At 38.3% G+C, this 17,992-nt stretch overlaps 4 protein-coding genes across 12 annotated transcripts; 2 read left to right on the top strand and 2 right to left on the bottom strand.

Moving 5' to 3' along the window:
• Positions 1 to 510: 510 nt before the first annotated feature.
• Positions 511 to 3,994, top strand: LOC126792873 (AMSH-like ubiquitin thioesterase 2). 7 transcript variants are annotated; one of them, XM_050519376.1, is made up of 9 exons: positions 511 to 686; positions 1,125 to 1,162; positions 1,327 to 1,531; positions 1,671 to 1,760; positions 2,204 to 2,266; positions 2,367 to 2,441; positions 2,603 to 2,665; positions 3,232 to 3,284; positions 3,602 to 3,994. In XM_050519376.1, exons 2-9 carry the CDS (start codon positions 1,140 to 1,142, stop codon positions 3,774 to 3,776), a joined length of 747 nt encoding a protein of 248 aa, XP_050375333.1. In that variant the 5' UTR covers positions 511 to 686; positions 1,125 to 1,139; the 3' UTR covers positions 3,777 to 3,994. The 7 variants fall into 7 exon arrangements, with proteins under 7 accessions (XP_050375333.1, XP_050375328.1, XP_050375332.1 ...); XM_050519371.1 differs by having other exon boundaries at positions 1,263 to 1,531; XM_050519375.1 differs by lacking the exon at positions 511 to 686 and adding an exon at positions 693 to 1,040.
• A 1,117-nt stretch (positions 3,995 to 5,111) lies between these two features.
• LOC126792870 (uncharacterized) lies at positions 5,112 to 6,209 on the bottom strand. Its single transcript, XM_050519367.1, has one exon. It carries the CDS (start codon positions 6,134 to 6,136, stop codon positions 5,246 to 5,248), a length of 891 nt encoding a protein of 296 aa, XP_050375324.1. The 5' UTR covers positions 6,137 to 6,209; the 3' UTR covers positions 5,112 to 5,245.
• A 3,170-nt stretch (positions 6,210 to 9,379) lies between these two features.
• LOC126790550 (serine/threonine-protein kinase BLUS1-like) lies at positions 9,380 to 14,788 on the top strand. Of its 3 annotated transcripts, none has more exons than XM_050516836.1 (19): positions 9,380 to 9,940; positions 10,033 to 10,287; positions 10,604 to 10,728; positions 10,867 to 10,911; positions 11,054 to 11,135; positions 11,723 to 11,791; positions 11,942 to 12,076; positions 12,175 to 12,225; positions 12,278 to 12,376; positions 12,510 to 12,604; positions 12,691 to 12,795; positions 13,131 to 13,189; positions 13,298 to 13,371; positions 13,666 to 13,788; positions 13,865 to 13,907; positions 14,009 to 14,058; positions 14,238 to 14,299; positions 14,378 to 14,429; positions 14,592 to 14,788. In XM_050516836.1, the coding sequence occupies exons 1-19, from the start codon at positions 9,770 to 9,772 to the stop codon at positions 14,625 to 14,627; spliced, it is 1,731 nt and encodes a 576-aa protein (XP_050372793.1). In that variant the 5' UTR covers positions 9,380 to 9,769; the 3' UTR covers positions 14,628 to 14,788. The 3 variants fall into 3 exon arrangements, with proteins under 3 accessions (XP_050372793.1, XP_050372790.1, XP_050372792.1); XM_050516833.1 differs by having other exon boundaries at positions 9,382 to 9,940; positions 11,906 to 12,076; XM_050516835.1 differs by having other exon boundaries at positions 9,383 to 9,940; positions 11,906 to 12,076; positions 12,308 to 12,376.
• A 251-nt stretch (positions 14,789 to 15,039) lies between these two features.
• On the bottom strand, positions 15,040 to 16,788 carry LOC126790551 (probable inactive poly [ADP-ribose] polymerase SRO2). The gene is made up of 4 exons (XM_050516837.1): positions 16,242 to 16,788; positions 15,797 to 16,032; positions 15,322 to 15,473; positions 15,040 to 15,239 (listed from the first exon to the last, which is right to left on the bottom strand). The coding sequence occupies exons 1-4, from the start codon at positions 16,712 to 16,714 to the stop codon at positions 15,135 to 15,137; spliced, it is 966 nt and encodes a 321-aa protein (XP_050372794.1). The 5' UTR covers positions 16,715 to 16,788; the 3' UTR covers positions 15,040 to 15,134.
• Between the last annotated feature and the right edge of the window lie 1,204 nt (positions 16,789 to 17,992).

Below are 17,992 nucleotides of genomic sequence, written 5' to 3'. Positions count from 1 at the left end.
GGAGCAAGTAAAAAGTAATCTCCACAAAAATTCAGTGTTTGTTTTCACCTCTTTTTGCCAGTAATGTGTTTGCGATGTCAATTGCTACTGCAAACAAGACAGCTGAAGAGTTGGGTACATTTCCTGACCCTATTAGGATTATATCTTTAAGAGAAGATTGAAATGAGTGTTGATCACCAGGTGGCGCTCAACAGCCGTCCGATTGGACTGTTTGACCATTGTTTGACCAGATCAGACGGCTGTTGAGCGTCACCTGATACTTAACAGCTGATCAGGATTTAACTAAATAAGTGAATGAGCAAGTTTAAGGGCCCTTTTGGGTTGTAAGGTTTGGGCTTCTGGTTTTCCTGGGCCTCGGGTCGAAAAAAATGATAAACCGGAGCGTGTCGGTGTTGGTGTTGGTGTTGGTGTTGGCGTCGCTGTGTTGCGTGGTGGTGGTGGGGTTCGTGTCGTGATCAATTAGGCAAAGAAGCACTACTGTCAGTACTATGGATGATCCACCATCAGAGTCGTATCATCATCATCCACACTTCAACGCCAACCTGCCAAATCAAAAAGCCGTTGATATGCGAAGCAGCTTCATATCTGAATAAGGAGCTCCGATCATACTTCTGCTTCTAATTCCGAGCTCTACACCACACTACTACTACTACTACTACTACTACTACTACTACTACTACTACAGGGTATTTAATATCTCCTGCACTCGTAATTAGTGTTGTCTTCTCTTTTATGATTACCATTTCTGATTCTCTATCAATTTCTGGAAGTTAAATGTCCTTGTAGCTAATATTCAGATAGGACTGGGAGAGTGGGAGGTGTAGAAATATAATTGATTATACTCTCCATTCTGTTTCACGTCACTTGGGATTTTGTGTGATTTGAATTGGCTGATTATGTGCAATATTGACTGACTGAGAGTGCTCAGTTTTAGCATTTGTAGTTTGAATTGGATCACGTCATTCACGTAGTGATATTAGCATCAGGAATTTCAGGTTTGAGTTATTGTAATCAAGAGGGGAAGTTTCAGAGGGAAGATAGTATGTCACTATGTTGTCTTTGTTCTTTCTAAAGCTTTGAATTGGCTTAAATCATAATGATTTTACAATTTATACCTAACTCAGGTTCGAAGTTGCGCGATGGCAGAAAGAATCCTCACAAGGTACTTCACTGTTTATGTTAAGAAGCATATCCACTATTAAATATGTTCAAACACTTGTTATATTTAGTATTGTGATATTAGTTGCTTATTTACTATACAGCTTGAGAATTGCTGATGGGGAACAAGCTAACTTTTTCATCTTTGAATGCGTTGGAATCTGGCAGTAGTTGTTTGGCTTGTGAATTTCTTGCTCCAAGTGAATCGCAGAACATTAGAGTTCATGCTGTTACGCAATGCTCCCCTTCTCCTTTAGTCTCCTGCACAGCAAGAGTGCCTCAAGGTGCTACTGTTTCACAAATTACAGCTGCAAATTCAGAAGAGTCGCGTGATCAATCAACATCGTCTAGGTTCCTCCGAGATGTACATATTGTAAGAACTCACACTAACTTGTTGGTTTCAGTTTCTGAAGGTCATGTTATGCAAACTCTAGAGTAGTTTGTGGCTATGAGGCTATGTATCTTCACATTGACCATATACAGCTAAAAATAGTAGTTATCATGCTTTTCAGTCTACTCGGTTAATGGAAGATTTCCTTCAGCTTGCTAAAGAAAACACAGAGAAGGATCTTGAAACTTGTGGGACTCTTGGCGCTTTTCTTGTAAGAATCATTTCCCCTTTTAGGTCCGAAAATCAGCATGTTTGCTGCATAAGATACAGTCATATGTTAAGATTGTACGGATGCCCAAGAGTATATTGAATAATCTTTTCAATATGACATAGATGATTTCAGTCAACTAGGTAATGGCCTTTTTCTGTCGCATAGGTTCTTTCCATTCTACATTTTTTTTCAGTTTCATATATCTTCATAACTATCTTCAAACAGTTTTCCAGTCTAACTCACAACCCAAATCATTTTCACACTCTCATCAATTGCAAATTCAAAATCCTTCACAGATCTTCGATATACAACTCCCTTTTATCTGTATGTACATATTCACAATGTTGTGAAAGGAATTGCAGATTGGTTAGAGTGTGAATATATTCGTTGAAACAATCTGGGACAACTCTGATCTTATGTATTCCTTTCATGTGTGCGCATAGAAAAATGAAATATTCTATGTGACGACTCTGATTGTACCCAAGCAGGAATCCACTTCCAACTCTGTAAGTCTCTTGGATAATTCGGTCCTAGTCTTGTTTCTCATTCATGAACATTAGTCTGCTCTCAGTACTATTTGGTGCTGACCACAACTTCTGACAGTAGTGTCAGGCAATAAATTACGAGGAAGTCTTTGCCATTCAAAATGAACAATCACTTTTTCCAGTAGGATGGATCCATGTACGCCTTTTCTGTTCTTTTTCTATTGTAACTTATGTTTTTAAGAACTATTTACTCTTTAACTTTTACTTAACTCCCCTGATATACTATGTCTATACCTTGACGTATCCTTTAGAAAATTTAGCATCTCTTATTCATTTTTGTCAACTATTTATTTTCAGACACATCCGTCTCAAAGTTGTTTCATGTCATCAGTGGATCTACACACACATTATTCATGTCAGGTAATTGTTTCAGTCGGTGCTATTGTCATTATCAAGAAGTGCTGTTGTATTTATGGCTACCCCTTCATCATAGATCCATATCTAGTATACGCACATCATGGGTGATTTCAGAAAGTTAGTTACTGGTTTCATATAGCATCTTTACCCAGTGCAGTAATATGAGAGAAGAGGTTTGCATATTGTCATCCTCACACCAAATGTACAATGATTTTATGACTATAGATGTATTACACAGAATTAGCATTTTGAATTGGTATGATCAGGATTTCTGGAATCATGGCCACTTATGAGTTATATCTAGAAATCAAAGTTAGTTTTTCTATAAAGTTTTCTTCTTGGGAAAATCCAAATATGTACAACCTGATACATTAGTTTTCTTTTTCTTCTTTTGCATTGTTGCTTATACTGAATTGGTTTGCACTTTGCAGCAGTTGCTGGGTGTGTTCTTCTCTACTTTAATTATTTAACTAAGGGTTATTGTACAGAGGTTGAAAGATACATGTAATTGCGATAATCTGGTTCCAAGTGAAGTCCTTAACGTATCCTTTTCCATCTTGATTTTTCAGATTATGGTACCTGAGGCTTTTGCGATTGTTATGGCACCAACTGACACTTCAAGGTATGTCGTGCTTAGGAAGATCAACCAAAGTATTGTTACAAAAAAAGAAAAAAAAACAAACAAACAAACTTAGGTACTTGGCTGTGATATTAAATCAGTAGGTCAGAAACCTTAGATGTATAATTAGGTCAGAAATCTTGTGGTCCAGATCTATACAGAACATGTTTGGAAAGGTAAGTGGTAGTGCATGAAAATACAGTTCAGCTGAGAGAAAACTTGAGTAATGGTACATTGCCTCCCATGCGTTTCAATTTTGAACCACCTATAACTTGTGGCATATTTGTACACCCGATATTTGTTGATGGAGATTTTTTCAGAAGCTATGGTATATTCCGGCTAACTGAGCCTGGTGGGATGGGTGTCCTGAAAGAGTGCCAAGAGACAGGGTTCCACACTCATCAAGAAACAGCAGATGGGAGTCCCATCTACGAGCACTGCTCTAACGTCTACACAAACTCAAATCTGAGGTTTGAAATCTTTGACTTGCGTTGACATTGCGTTTAGAAAATGCAGAGTTTCACACTATTGACATATTAGAAAATGTTGAAGTCAACATCCATGACCTTAGTTGAGCCTGGCAACAGAGCTTTGACGGAGGTTTTGGTCCTCTAATTGTACAGATATCAGAAACTTGCCTGTGATTTAGTCTTGTATCCATCAGTGTAAATACAGTTTGCAAAGAGTGACATAAGTCTCCGGCCGTTTGTTAAGCCGAAACATGTAAGTTCAACCGATGTGCACATACCAAAAAAAAAAAAACAATAATTGTTCTAATTTCTACCTGTTGTCATTGTTTTCGACTGAACAAAAAGCAGCAAGAGCAAAAGCATCTTTATAATTGAGCTGTGAATTTTGCTGTTTGAAAACTTACAGTTACCTAGTTAAGGATGATCTCTGACTTTGCCTACTCAATAAATGGTATTACTTCTCCTCCTAAGCTTCAACTACCTGTACTGAATGCATTGCAGAAATGGTACTAAGGCCTCCGCTGTCATACTGGTCCACTCTGAATAATTATTGAGTCGTCCAAATAATACTTGTAGTCCTTTTTTCTGTATTTGGCTGGCACAATGTCTTCATGTCTTCACTAGCTTTTAAATATGAACTTATCTCATCTCATGTGTTTTTTGCTGTGGAAATAAATAGGCCAGTGCTGCAGAATTGGGGAGAAATTTTAATGTGTAAGGAAACTGAAGCTCTATTTAATTCAATTATGGCTTGATTTAGCTCCTTACCTAACGCTCATGTATATAATTGGTGTGAGAGTGAAAGGGTCGAGTGGTAGAAATAGCCGATAGAGACCCAAATTTAGCCATCATTGTACTTCTCCTCTTTATCTCTTCTCGATTTTTACCAAGGGAAAAGGGATCGGATCAGAGCTATCATCTTTTCCATTTATCGATTTGGACACGTCATTTTTCTTCTTTTTGCTTTAAACTTGGACAGAAGCAGTCTCTTTCTTCACTTGCTTGTGTTAAGTGCTTTATACATACACATCTTATTCAAGGTGACCAAGACAGAACTATTATCATCAGTACTTGCGAGAGAGACATTATATACATGTCACCCAAATAAACCTACGAAATTTCCTAATGTCGAGGGATTGAGAGTTTGTTTACGAAATTATTGCGATTTTTTTGAATTAGAAGAACAAGTACACATTTTAGTAATTTTTACACACGAGCACCACTCTTTTGCGTGTACGGACGTGCAAGAAGGCTAGTTTTTTTTAGCTGGGAGGCTCATCCCCACGCCCGGCTATTTTTTTTTAACTGGGAGGCTCATCCCCACGCCCGGACAAGAAGCGTTTTAGTCGAGGTAGGAATGCATCACCACAACTAGAATATATGCTTGGTGACTTTGCTCAATAATTTACATAGAATTAATTAATCAAGGAAAAAGAACCCAAGTTTACAAAAAATAATAAAGTAATTTGGTTAATCACTACTACGCGGTGGTTGTCAGAAGGGATGAACATTTCTGCTCAACCCGTTCACATTAGTGAAGAACCCAACGACACCAGGCCTGTAAGGCAAATACGACCGTCGTTTATCCCCTTCCTTCTTCGCTCTGTTCATCACATAATGCTTCTCGTGAGCAGACGACACCGTTTCAGCCTTTTTCCCCTTTTGCCCCTTATCCTTCACCGGCGCTTTCTCCACCGCCTTCACGCTCTTCGCGGCCTTCCCGGCGTCTTTATTTTGCTTCAGGCTCGCCGAATTAGGGTTGAGGAACACGAACGCGTCCTTGCCGTCGCTGTTGCTCCGGGGGACCAGGTCCCTGATTCTCCAGAGCTTGGAGAACCCGGTGGAGTTGCTCTTGTTGTTCTTGAGCTCCGGCGAGACCTCCTTGGCGTTCTTGGACCACTCGCAGTAGCTTCCCTCCGGCAAGGCCTCGAGCTCGTCGGATTCCGAGGCTGAAGACGACGGCGCGTCGCGGTCTTCGAAGAAGAGCTTCTTCAACGGCGGCCTTAATGACGACGACGAAGAATAAACATGTTTTGAAGAATTGCCGTCGTAGGCGTCGGTGAAGAGGAGATCCCGGTTGAAAATCGGATATACCGGCCGGATCTGGCCGTCTTGGAACACGTCGTCGGCGGAGATAGGCGAGCCATCGGGATTGGTGCAGAAGAACGAAAACTCCTCTTCCTCTTCCTCTTCGTCCTCGTCTTCTTCAATTTCATCAGCCTGTATCGCATCGACATTATTTTCGGCTTCCATTTCCGGCTTATCCGAGACTTTAACCGCTGCAGCGAAATTAGCAGAGAGCTGCGAGTAGTCGTAATTATTATTGAAATCGAATTCGTAAGCGTCTAAACTGGGAGACGAAGCCGGAGCCGAAATCGCTTGCATTTTTCCGGCTGGTTTCAGCGTCTGCAGAATCGAATTGGGAGAGTGATTTGGAATTGAGATGTGGGAAAATGAAGGTGTTGGTGTTTGTTGGTGGTTGTGAAATATATATATATATATACAGAAGGTGGGCAACAAAGGCGGGTGTGGGACCTGGAAATTGGGCGATAGGTTTCTTGCGGGAAGGCTCCCCGGTTCACACTATACACGTGTTGATTACCACGCGGGTATTTTGTAGTGCTGCCACTTGTTTAAGTTTTTTTTGGGTCAATTGTTTAATGTCGTTGAATAAAGTATTTAGAAAATGCCTTATTGCCCCAATTCAAGGAATAATTATTACGTAGTCACGAACTGTTTTGTTTTTGATGGTTCAAAATTCGTTATTTGTTTAAGTTATTTGTATATGCTTCACTATTTATGATTTAAAACGAGATGTGTTATACTGTTTATTTTGTAGTTACGTAATTTGTTATTTGTTATATTTTTTGATACAATTTATCGTAATTTTGTTATGTTGTTTATCGTCAATATATTTTAAATTACATTTTAAATTTAAATTTTTTCATTGATGGCATTCTTTTTCTTTGTTCATGTAGTTTTATCTTGTCTAAGTCAGTTGATGCTAAGCATCGGAAGTAAAATACCGAGAAAACGTGAGTAAGCTCGAATTTAAACTAGGAATAAGTAGTTGTGGAGTGACCGGATGTTTAGTACGAGTGGCTTCTGTGAAAACCACTCATTATGTGTTATTTGTAAATAAGCATATATACTCAATGAAGACATGATTGTATTGGTTGAATCACGAACACATGGCGGTACTGGATCACACATAATAACTCGTAGCATCGAGTCATGGGTGCTTGGTTAGTTCACACCAACAACGCGGATGGAGTTGACTTCCGGTGGGGAAATCTGAAAAGTCAATAGGGTATATATTACTTGGAGAGGTGGGTATTAAATCGGAAATTTAGTGAGAGGGGATCATAGGGACACGTGTATGCGTCATGGGTGAAGTAGTGTTAGCTTATGTGATTGATCGGGATATGGCGGAGATGACTTGCACAGCAATCAAAGTGCAAGTGCATTATTTCCTTCACCAACAAAATAAACGAAACTAATACTAATTATCAGTGATTGGAACCCGACTACGAATTGTTCATGAACTTGGGAAGATACGTTTTCTCACCATGAAAAGTCCAATTGTAGGCGGATTGCAAAGGGACTAGAAGATTAGGACCTAATCAATTTTAAATTTTGGAATGACAACCGTCGTTTAGTTTACTTTTTAACTCAAAGGTTATTCTATGTCATCAGTGTCACGTAATGCATTACTAGCATTATGTGATGCATTTACCGACTACATTTTTTTACTACTGTCATGTCCACTTATTTATATGAAATCCACGTGTTATATAGATTCATTTTTAAGTACACAATTGATTAATAAGCCTATTAATCGTTTAGAACGACTAGCATATATACGGTTAAGTTTTTGCTTGTCGTATTTGTTATTGACATTATATGGATGAAGGAAAATTGGTAGAAATAAATTAAAAGAATATAAGAAGCATGGATCTTGCATGCCACGAAAAAGAAGAATAGTATATGAGATCCGGTATCATCTTCCCCCGAATTATAAGCAAGAGGTCCGAAACAACGGCATCTATATATCTGCATATGGATTCTGTACTGTGCTTGCATGACAAGTTACGAGCTTCGTTCTTCTAGACTTTCTTATCTTCATTGCTAACTAAACCTGAAAATGGTTAACAGTACCTAATAAACTATCTTTGGCACGTGAGATTATAAAAAGAGACGTATTCTATATGGATCTATTTTGGAATCGATGTTCTACGTATTCTAGATGGCGACCTAGCCTCTAATCAACTCATAATCGTGGGGATTAAGCTAATCAATGTCTAATTCACCTACATAAAACTAATAATCAAGCTCGATTGAAGTCAAAATTGCTCTCAGAGTTGCACAGTGGACTTTCTTTGGCTTGGTAGCTCTTGCGCGAACATGGAGCAGGATATTGAAGAATGAACAATCTCATTAAGGTCTTAATTCATACACAACTGTAGTGGTGGATATAATCAAATAGATAGATCGAGACTGGGTAAATTCCCCAATCCAATGTACATAAGACTGGCTATACTAGACTTTCAAGGGCAACCTTAAACTAATAAGACCTGGGCAAATCCGACATTCTGGACTTTCGGAAGATGCAAACAATACGAATATGTTGACAAATTTTGGTTTGCTCTCTGGCAGCTAGCTCTGTCAGTCTCAAAGGTTGGCAGTCAAAATCTTTATGGATGTTGAACTACGAAAAAAGTCAAAAACCAATGTCTATGAAAATATGCAATTGCAGCTGGAGGAAGTCTTCACTGCGCGTTCCTATACATGTTTCCTAAAACATATGCATATACGTACTCTATGCCCAAAAAGAAAAGAGGAAGACCAGAGTTATCAAACGCGTATGTGACCAGAAAAGCAAAATGACGATCATCTATCTGACACTGTTGCAAATATCAATCTAGTCTTAAAAGCCGAGTACTTATGTTTTTTTTATTTTTTATTTCACATGCGATGAACCATACCCCACTTAATATAGGAGCCCCTAGTTTCATGTGGTTCTTACGAACATAGATATTTATGATCTTTAATCACAACAAGGGTGAACAAAGAGCATCATGCATACTTGTTTCGAGTGAATGACCCTTTACTAGAAACCGATCAACTAGCTATGTCATAAGTTTAGCCTTTGAGACGACGACGTATTTAACTTTCATATGATATTTTCATTATTTTGAGAGTTGAGACTTTTTTAAGATATATTTTGAGACGAGGTTATATGCACCGTAAATATAGACGTTTGGGCCGAATAAAAACAAACATCGAAGATATTTGGGCCAACTTTTTAAGCTATTGGGCTCAAAAGTTGGCACGAACGATGAACTGATGGAAGATAACAGGGGAAGGAACCTGTGGCTCCCCCAGCACGATCCAAGTTGTCAACTGTTTTGTCCGTATATACTAACTGAAAATCTTATAGTCACAGTCTCACTGATCATTTAGTCAAGCAATGGAGCCCAACGATCAAATGCGAGATGACGATGACGATGACGATGACGTTGCTATCAGCAAGAATTCAATAATGGATGCCAATAATGTAAGCTTGTTTCATTGTATTCGATCTCTCTATAATAGTTCTTACTTCTGATTCTGACAGGTGTTGTAATTCAGAAATTTGGAACAGTTGCAGATTCCTTGTTTTCACCCAAATGGGTTGAGACGGAGAAAAGAAAGCTTACCCCTTTTGAAACAAGCACAAACAGACAGAGACACAGACAGTTAATCTCCGTTGGAGGAATGTCGACGGAGTCACCGAAATATCTCATTGGATTCTTCACTATTCGAATCTACCACTGTTTCTCTCTTTTCTTTTAAGTTGTAGCGTCCAGCTTCATAGGCCTTCTTCTTCTTCTTCTTCTTCCGGCTGTTGTTCCTCTGTTTGGTGAGCTGTGCCTCATAATGTTGTCGGAATTAGTTAGAAGATGAGTTTGGTGTTCAAGTTTGTTGCAATGGATTCGCAGCCTTGAAAGTCGATGACGTGCTAGAGAGGCAAAGGCAATGGAGTTGTTACTACACAAGAAGAAGTTTTCTTTGAATCACAAAGACTATACTTTGTACGAGGAAGTTGGTCAGGGTGTGAGTGCCACTGTGTACAGAGCTCTCTGCATCCCACTTGATGAGACTGTCGCCATCAAAGTAATCGACCTCGAGAAGTGCAACAATGATATGGTGATACTCTGAATTCTCTTCTCTTTGTTCGGGGATTAGTTTAGTTTGTGACCTTGTGTGTATGTACTGAGTTTGATTTGTTTTCTACACAGGATATGATTCGGCGAGAAGTACAGACTATGATCTTGCTAGATCATCCTAATCTGCTGAAAGCACACTGCTCTTTCATAGCTACCAGGAGTCTGTGGATCGTCATGCCTTACATGGCCGCCGGATCATGTCTTCACATCATGAAGTCTGCTCATCCAGATGGTTTTGAGGAGAACACTATCGCGACATTGTTGCATGGAGTTCTCAAGGCCCTTGCTTATTTACATTCCCATGGTCACATTCACAGGGATGTTAAGGTAAGTATACCATCCCCTTATCATATGGTTTTATTCATTTTAACATACTTGGAAGATTGAAATTATTAGCATTAGTCCATTGACTCCATTCTATAGTTAGAAGTGTTGCCTTAAACAGGTTCATTGTATCTAGTTCTGATTAGTAGCTCTATTATGTTCAATCTGTGCATATCATATCATTACCAATCCATTTGTAACTCTGTGTGACTATGCCCCTGCACATGTACAGTTTCTGCTGCTTTTTTAGCTTTACCATCCATATATATACTTGTTTGATTTGGGTTAAACATGATTGGGTTTTTTACTAACTCTGTAGGCTGGAAATATACTGGTTAGTTCTAAAGGTGCAGTTAAGTTGGCAGATTTTGGCGTTTCAACTAGCTTGTTTGAATCCGGCAATAGACTTCACTCAAGAAAAACTTTTGTCGGAACTCCATGCTGGTGCTGGGCCAAACCTTCTCTATCTTCAACTAGTTTACTTACTCCATTCAATTCTTTCAGAAGCATGTCATGCTTAATTGTTCTTTGGAATTTCTTGCATTTTGATAGTTGCTAACCTGTCTCACTCCTTTTTGACAGGATGGCTCCAGAAGTTATGCAGCAATTGCATGGATACGACTTCAAGTAAGTGGATGATTCATTTATAGTTATGTGTAAAAAATACTAAAAACCTACTTGCTTAATGTTTCTAACTGAACTCACTACTACTTCATAGTCTAATATAATCTTACATCATGTTTCTAAAATAACTTTCATATCCATACAGAGCAGACATCTGGTCACTGGGGATAACAGCACTAGAACTTGCTCATGGCCATGCCCCATTCTCCAAGTATCCACCAATGAAGGTAGCATTTATGACCCTATGAAGTAAGATTTCATGGGAAAATAAGTTATTGAAATTCGGGCCTCCTGACAGAGTTTGTAGATTGATGTTAGCTCTGCTCTTCTGCATGCACAACTGCATGAAAGTATGAAAGCTCAAAACTGTCCTTATTCTGATTTCCTCATTTTCTTACAATTAAAGTCTAATAAAGATCCATCTTCTTATCGGCTCCAAATGTCGAACTAAGAATCAGTTGGTTATTATGTCGATGGTGCGAAAACACTTCCTGATGTCGAATTCCAAAAACCAGCAGTGGTAGAACCTGGTGAACCGGCGTACTAAGACAGTTGAAATTGATCTTAGCCAATCTAAGGTTTACCCTTGAACCACGCGAGCTAATTAGATGCGCGGAATGTAAACCTTTTACAATCACCAAGTTTGTATTATCTTTATCTATAGCAGTGATGCCTGCAATGACCTATAATAGTTCATATGTACGGGGTCATAGATTTCCTCTAAGTTCCATGCAAGCTTTTATTTTCTAATGCAAATCATTATTTTCATTTCCTTCTGGGATGTGATTATGCATGTCTTTTGATGAAATTGTAGGTTTTGCTGATGACCCTACAAAATGCACCTCCTGGCCTTGACTATGAAAGGGACAAGCGATTTTCAAATGTATGTCAGTGATAAAAGCAAGTTTTTTCTATACTTTTCCCTTTAATGAGGAGTGGTGACTCTATATATACACTGTTTTTACATGTTATTCTAAAAAATGATTTGCACCTGTAGTCTTTTAAAGAGTTAGTTGCTGCTTGCTTAGTTAAGGATCAAAAGAAGCGTCCTACTGCAGACAAGCTCTTAAAGCACCGTTTCTTCAAGCATGCACGTTCAAAGGAATTTATAGTTCGGACAATTATCGATGGCCTTGGTCCCCTTGGTGATCGATTTAGGATGTTGAAGGTTTATATCTTCATATCAGATTTATACAAAATCCCTGTGGATATTTTGTGGTCATTATGTCTTGCATGTTTTGATATACCCCTGCCTTCTTCTTCCAGCAAAAAGAGGCTGAATTATTGGGGCAAAATGGTGAAGAGCATTTGTCACAGGTAACAACTAATTTTATCTTTTGCAATACTTCTTTTATACCCAAAATGATAGATATTATGTTATACTATATATTTTCTGCAGCAAAAGTATATACGAGGGATCAGTGCATGGAATTTTGACCTGGAGGACTTGAAAAGACAGGCTGCTCTTGTGAGTAGGTCGATGGGCTATACATGTGTATATCTATGTTTTTCTTTTAGTTTCGTGGAGCCATCTGAGAGTGTGTTTGGTTCCAAGGACTTAATGATAGTCATACCAGTGTGACATTCTTCTTTATGTTTAGCTTCAGGATGATGATGGCATCAGAATTGCAGATAATCAAGAGTGGATCTGCAAACAGAAGAGCGGACTTGATACCTCCATTGGTCTAGTAAAGAGGTGATCCGTGTTACTTTCTTACTTGTACGAAAAAATCTACACTACATCAGTATATTGGTATTCATACTGTTGTAATTCGTATGCAGAGATTCCATTACTGTACCTGTCGATAGCGTCAGTAACAGTGGATCAACATGGAAACATACGGACTTCAAAAAGTTTGAAGAACCAGTTGATTCATCAAGACTAAGGCAAGGAGAAAGAGTGATTACTTTGGAGAAAAGTTGCTCTATGCCAGAAAAATTTATCCTGAAACTTCATAGTTACATCATTTGGCTCCAATAAAAATTAACTATATATACCATTTTTTTCATTGGTGATGAGCGCTGACAAGTTTAGCATTATGTCACTTCTAAATTAACAAACCAAAAAAAGGATGAGAGTTCCAATGCAAATTTTCATCATATCCGGAATGCACCCAAATTGGTCTTTCTTATTGAAACTGATTCACTTACCAAAAATTACTGCGATATTCTGGTATTGTTAGTTGAGGAGATCCTGAAATTTACCTATTCATATTTTGCAGTGATCAGTTGACAGAAGTCACAGAACATCAGAAGAGAGATAATGCTACATGTTTACATGGTATGTATATTATGTGTCTATAGTATTAGTTTACATCCCCATTGTATTCAAGTCGAATGTTTCTGCGTTGTACTGGAATTAAAACCCTGTGGCACTGGCTTGTATCAGAGACAGCATTAAATGAACCCAGGCTCCAATGTAATGGGAAACCCATAGTCACAGAGCCAGATTCCAGTTTTAAGGTATGCTGGTATATAACCATTAGTGGCATCATATACATATTTTATTTATTTATGGTTTTCTTTCAAGAATCTTGAACATCTAATTTCCATTCATGTTTTATCCTTCTAAATCTAGAAACAGTTTCAGAGATTATGAAATTTGTAGTGGCAAATAGGTGTTTTGTGATATAAATTAGGTTAAGCAAGACTCAATCTGCATACTAGTCATTGAAATGTTCTCAATAACTCAATCTATTTGTCTTCTTTTGAATTTTAGTGTCCATTGACACTAGTATTTTGATGATTTTCATTCAGGACATGCGAAACGGCTCTACGAGGCCATATTTTGAGGATTCAGTAGATTCAATAAACGGCCATGCAGCAGCTTCTGTCATTCCTGCGCTCCGTTGCATTCTGCATCAAAATGCCATGCAAATGGTAACATTTCTTCAATCTACTTGAGAAGTTAGCTAAGGCTCTTTGGGGATCTTATTAAACTCTACTATTCTGGCAGGAAGAAACAATGAGATTGATTGAAACTGTTCGTCAAATCACAGGTAATGCTTTTGTTCTTGATTATATTTTGAGCATTTTGAATGAATTTTCATTTATTTTTTTGAACCAACAGTTTTGTTTTGCCTTAATTTGCGTTGCATAGGCACTCATGCGGAGTTCCCAGAAGCAGTAAATAATAAAAAACCAATGCAGGTATACGCTGATTTGGGTTTTATACAACAGTAATGAAATTTTGTTAGATTCTACTTCAGACGATGAGATACAGTATATAAGTAACCAACTAACCACTACTTTGTATAAACAAAGAGAAGGTAAAATTATCATCTTAGAATATGATGAACTAATGCTGTTGTCTTGTCCAACTGTTGCAGTTCTCTTTAGCTTCTGCAAGGGAGAGAGTCCTAGAAGCTCATGTGATTTCTATTGAAAAGAGGTATACGAAATTCTATGTATGTGTTTCCGATAAACAATGCTCCATGTCATTGCATGTCTGAATAGATGCTCTTGTCAGGATCAAGAAACTAGTCGACGAGTTGGAGATTCAAAAGATGAAAAATGCGAAGGTTTGTATCTATCACTGATGAGCAACTTTATGTTTCAAAATGAAGTGTGCATAGTTTCTATGAATGTTTGGGTTTGAAATAAAATAACATAACAATTTTTTTTTGGAAATGAAAATATGTCTATTGATAGTATTGATTCTGGTCTGTTTACTGGTTACGCAGCTGGAAAGACAACTAAGTCAGGTTAACAGGGAGTAGAGATTTTCAGGCATAATACAATTTCACTTCTAGCCTTTCATACAGAAGAGATTGGGATTTCATATGCTTCTGCTTACACAGGAAACTGTTCCACTATATAATTACAGTAATCTCTATGGGATTCTGGAAATGAATATCAGATATTTTCTCGTTAACCTCTCTGTCTCGACTTCCTATTTTCGAAGGCAAGTTATTTGAGCCAAACTGAACTTGAAACATACAAAGCTTTGGACTTTTGAATCAGACAGATGCAACGCATCTACAATAGCTTGATCTGATTGTATATAATCATCTTAACAATGCTGAAGAAAGCCAGAACAATCTGATTTCACTGAGCAACCCTGATCTAATTACAATGAAGAAACCTGAACTGATGCAACTAAAACAAACTCTGTTGCCAAACCATTTCCATGCCTGGAGTAATGAGCTGTTGTTGAACAAAGATTCACAATTAGCATCAAACAACTCAAGAACCATTGATTATGTCATCATCGCTGTTGAATTGGACTACTCGCGCTCCTTTTTGAAGTTTTGGACCACCGAAACCATCAATTTGTCACCCGCAAGTGTTCTGATTCTTCTAATGATCTGAGCTCTGGTAATTTTCTTTGCCTGCAATAATCCATAAGCCTTTAAACTTTATATATCAAATAGTCACAAGATTGAGCATCAGAAGATACATCATTGTACTTACCCTGAAATCATCAGCGGATTTGGAAAGCAGAACCATTTTAGGAGGTGACAAGACCTTGGCCAGCGCATCCATTACAGTATTGAGACTCACCCAAGTAGACCTAGGTGGTGGCTGTCTTATAGCAGCACTCGCCTGAACGTTCTTTGGAATATCTGAGACAATGATACATATAAATCCTGATTATATTGATGTCACAAACTTAACAGCAACAAACAGAAACAAACATAAACCAGAAATGGGAACCACCACAGGTGAAAGTACCAGTGTGGAACCCCATACCCAGAATTGAATTCTGCCGGACGCTGATTTGGGCTAAAATGTTGAATTTTAGTGGCTAGTGGGAGGAAGAATACTGAAGAGATCGCCTTGCATGAATTAGTCTCTTGCCATAGAAAGTCTTTGATAAAACTAGGCAATCTCGAAACAAAAGATAAAATAAACTGGAAATGGGATCAAATTACCACTTAGTTCTTACCTTTCAAGTTAGTAGGAGCCTTGAAGCTCACAACAAACATAGGCATAATGTGAAAGTTCATGAGAGAGCTCCCTATGATATACTTTTTGGGATTCATAAGACTGTCCACACCAGAATCAAACTCCTCGGAACTAACTTGCCTCCAACCAGGAAGCACCAGTTCCCTCTTCCCCAAAATGACCCTGCACATCAACATATGCCTCAGCCCATTCTCATCAGGCTCTGAACACATTGCCCTAAAAAAAACAGTTCACCACCAATCGTTAGTTTGAACAAAAACAAACACAAAAATAGCAAATATATATATATATAGTCTCTATCCAGAGTGAAACTTCACTCTGAAATTACATAGTGAAGTTCTAATTTTGGTACACTTTTCGGTCAAATTTTTTCGCGATTCAATATTTAGATATGATATTTAAGAATATACATATATGAATCTCACCCATCAAAAGAAAACTTATTAGCAAACAACTGAACCCCGTGAAACCCGGGCTCCCTGCCGCCGCTAAACCCATGCAACACAATATCACAAATCTCCTCCTTGGAGCCGCCGTACCAACCGTGGGCAATATTGGCGTTACCGCCACATTTCTGAGCCACCGTCCTCTGATAAATCAGAAACACGTCACGCCTGGTCCGCCTTGTACATCCTGAATGCATATTCTTGTGAATCGCAACCACCTCGGCGTCTACTCCGGCTGAATTCATGCCAACAGAGAACATCTTCTTCGTTATCTCGTACACCGTATCATCTTTATCTTCTTCTAATCTAAGCAAACTCATATCGCTGAAAACCTTGTAAGGATCAGAGGAGGAGGAGGAGGAGCTTGAGTCGTCGGAGTGATCCGACCCATCGTGGGATTTTTCGTCATCATCAACAATCATAGGGGCTTGGTACTCACTGATCTGTGCCATTTGGAATCTTAGGGGAATCCGATGGGATCGATTTGAATTTCAAAATCGAGGAGAAACCGAATTTTCAAGAAGGGTTTCCGGGTTTGGATCTGAAGACGGCGTGGGTTCTTGGTATTTATAGGTTTACACGTCAGTAGTTTCTTGATGAGGAGGTCGTAAGTCGGTGGCACATTCCTTGGCCTACAGGGAATACGGGTTTCATTTTCTGTGGTTGTTTACCAAAATGGCCCTGATATATATCACCGAGATGCGACTGATGGGAGCGTGGGGTATCCGTTGGATATGGGTATTATGGGAATTTGAGTATTAATTGGGGAGCGTGATTCACTGCACACGCAATCGATGCGGAGGTGGCGAGTTTTGCTTCGCTTACTTTCAAAGCAAGCCTTTTCCTTTTCCTATTAGGATTTGGATTGGTTTTCTCTTCCTATTCGGAATTGGTTTTGACCATTCATGCGTTCATGGGTCCCACGTGTTACCGTTTTCCTTTGAATGAATACCAAGTGTAAAACCATCTAGATAAGTTTCGCATGTTTACTGATACATGAAAGAATGATAATATGTGTAGATCTCATGTCCTTACTAATCCTGAATACTTATAAATTTAGGATTTGACTATGAATGAGGAAACAAATAGGTTGATTTCTAAAATCGAGAACGAATTCAGTTATTCTCCTAAATGATCAGAGACATATGTTTCAGCAAATTGCGATTAGAAGTTCTATTACACGAGCTAGTCAGGAAGCCTCGAGATTGAGGTTAGGTTTAGCTTATGCACTTATTAGCAGACCTAAATTGGATGTGTACCCATCTCTCTTGACCAATTTGTCAACCGCGGGCAATCTATTTCCTAGATAAAAGATACCTCGAGGTATTTTATGTCGGTGAAGAAGCTAATGAGCTTAATTGGTTAATTTACAGTCCTTTCAAAAGTTTAATTTGTGTCCCGTGTAGGTTAAACTTTATCATAAGCTAAACAATTGTCATCAAAATTGTTTTCTTCTAGGAAAGAAGAGGTTTGTTGTTGTGCTTAATACATATATAAAATGGGCCTTTAAAATCATAAGTTAACAACTAGCATGTGACATGGTTTGTTATTTTCTCTAATAAACTTTTATTTAATTTGAAATCCAATGTTCGCTAATTCAACACTCAAATGTCTATATATATGCCCTTTTTTATATATCAGTTTGAATTTCATGCTGCATTCTAAATTCTCTAAATTCAAACTATTGATCTCTATACACTCATATAGTCATATTCATAGAACGGTGATAT

The sequence above is a fragment of the Argentina anserina genome, chromosome 4 (genome assembly GCF_933775445.1).
Source record: "Argentina anserina chromosome 4, drPotAnse1.1, whole genome shotgun sequence".
Taxonomy (NCBI): domain Eukaryota; kingdom Viridiplantae; phylum Streptophyta; class Magnoliopsida; order Rosales; family Rosaceae; genus Argentina; species Argentina anserina.
The sequence above is the reverse complement of the archived record's forward strand: the minus strand, read 5'-3'. Positions and strand labels throughout refer to the sequence as shown.

Coding starts and splice junctions, on each gene's coding strand:
- LOC126792870 (XM_050519367.1), bottom strand. CDS start 6,136: ATGCAAGCGATTTCGGCTCCGGCTTCGTCTCCCAGTTTAGACGCTTAC.
- LOC126790550 (XM_050516833.1), top strand. CDS start 9,770: ATGGAGTTGTTACTACACAAGAAGAAGTTTTCTTTGAATCACAAAGAC. Junction 11,792..11,905: donor GGGACAAGCGATTTTCAAAT/GTATGTCAGTGA, acceptor TTGCACCTGTAG/TCTTTTAAAGAGTTAGTTGC. Junction 12,077..12,174: donor ATCGATTTAGGATGTTGAAG/GTTTATATCTTC, acceptor TTCTTCTTCCAG/CAAAAAGAGGCTGAATTATT.
- LOC126792873 (XM_050519371.1), top strand. CDS start 1,277: ATGGGGAACAAGCTAACTTTTTCATCTTTGAATGCGTTGGAATCTGGC. Junction 1,532..1,670: donor TCCTCCGAGATGTACATATT/GTAAGAACTCAC, acceptor CATGCTTTTCAG/TCTACTCGGTTAATGGAAGA. Junction 2,267..2,366: donor AGGAATCCACTTCCAACTCT/GTAAGTCTCTTG, acceptor TTCTGACAGTAG/TGTCAGGCAATAAATTACGA.
- LOC126790551 (XM_050516837.1), bottom strand. CDS start 16,714: ATGGCACAGATCAGTGAGTACCAAGCCCCTATGATTGTTGATGATGAC. Junction 16,033..16,241: donor AATAAGTTTTCTTTTGATGG/GTGAGATTCATA, acceptor TGTTTTTTTTAG/GGCAATGTGTTCAGAGCCTG. Junction 15,240..15,321: donor AATCCGCTGATGATTTCAGG/GTAAGTACAATG, acceptor GGATTATTGCAG/GCAAAGAAAATTACCAGAGC.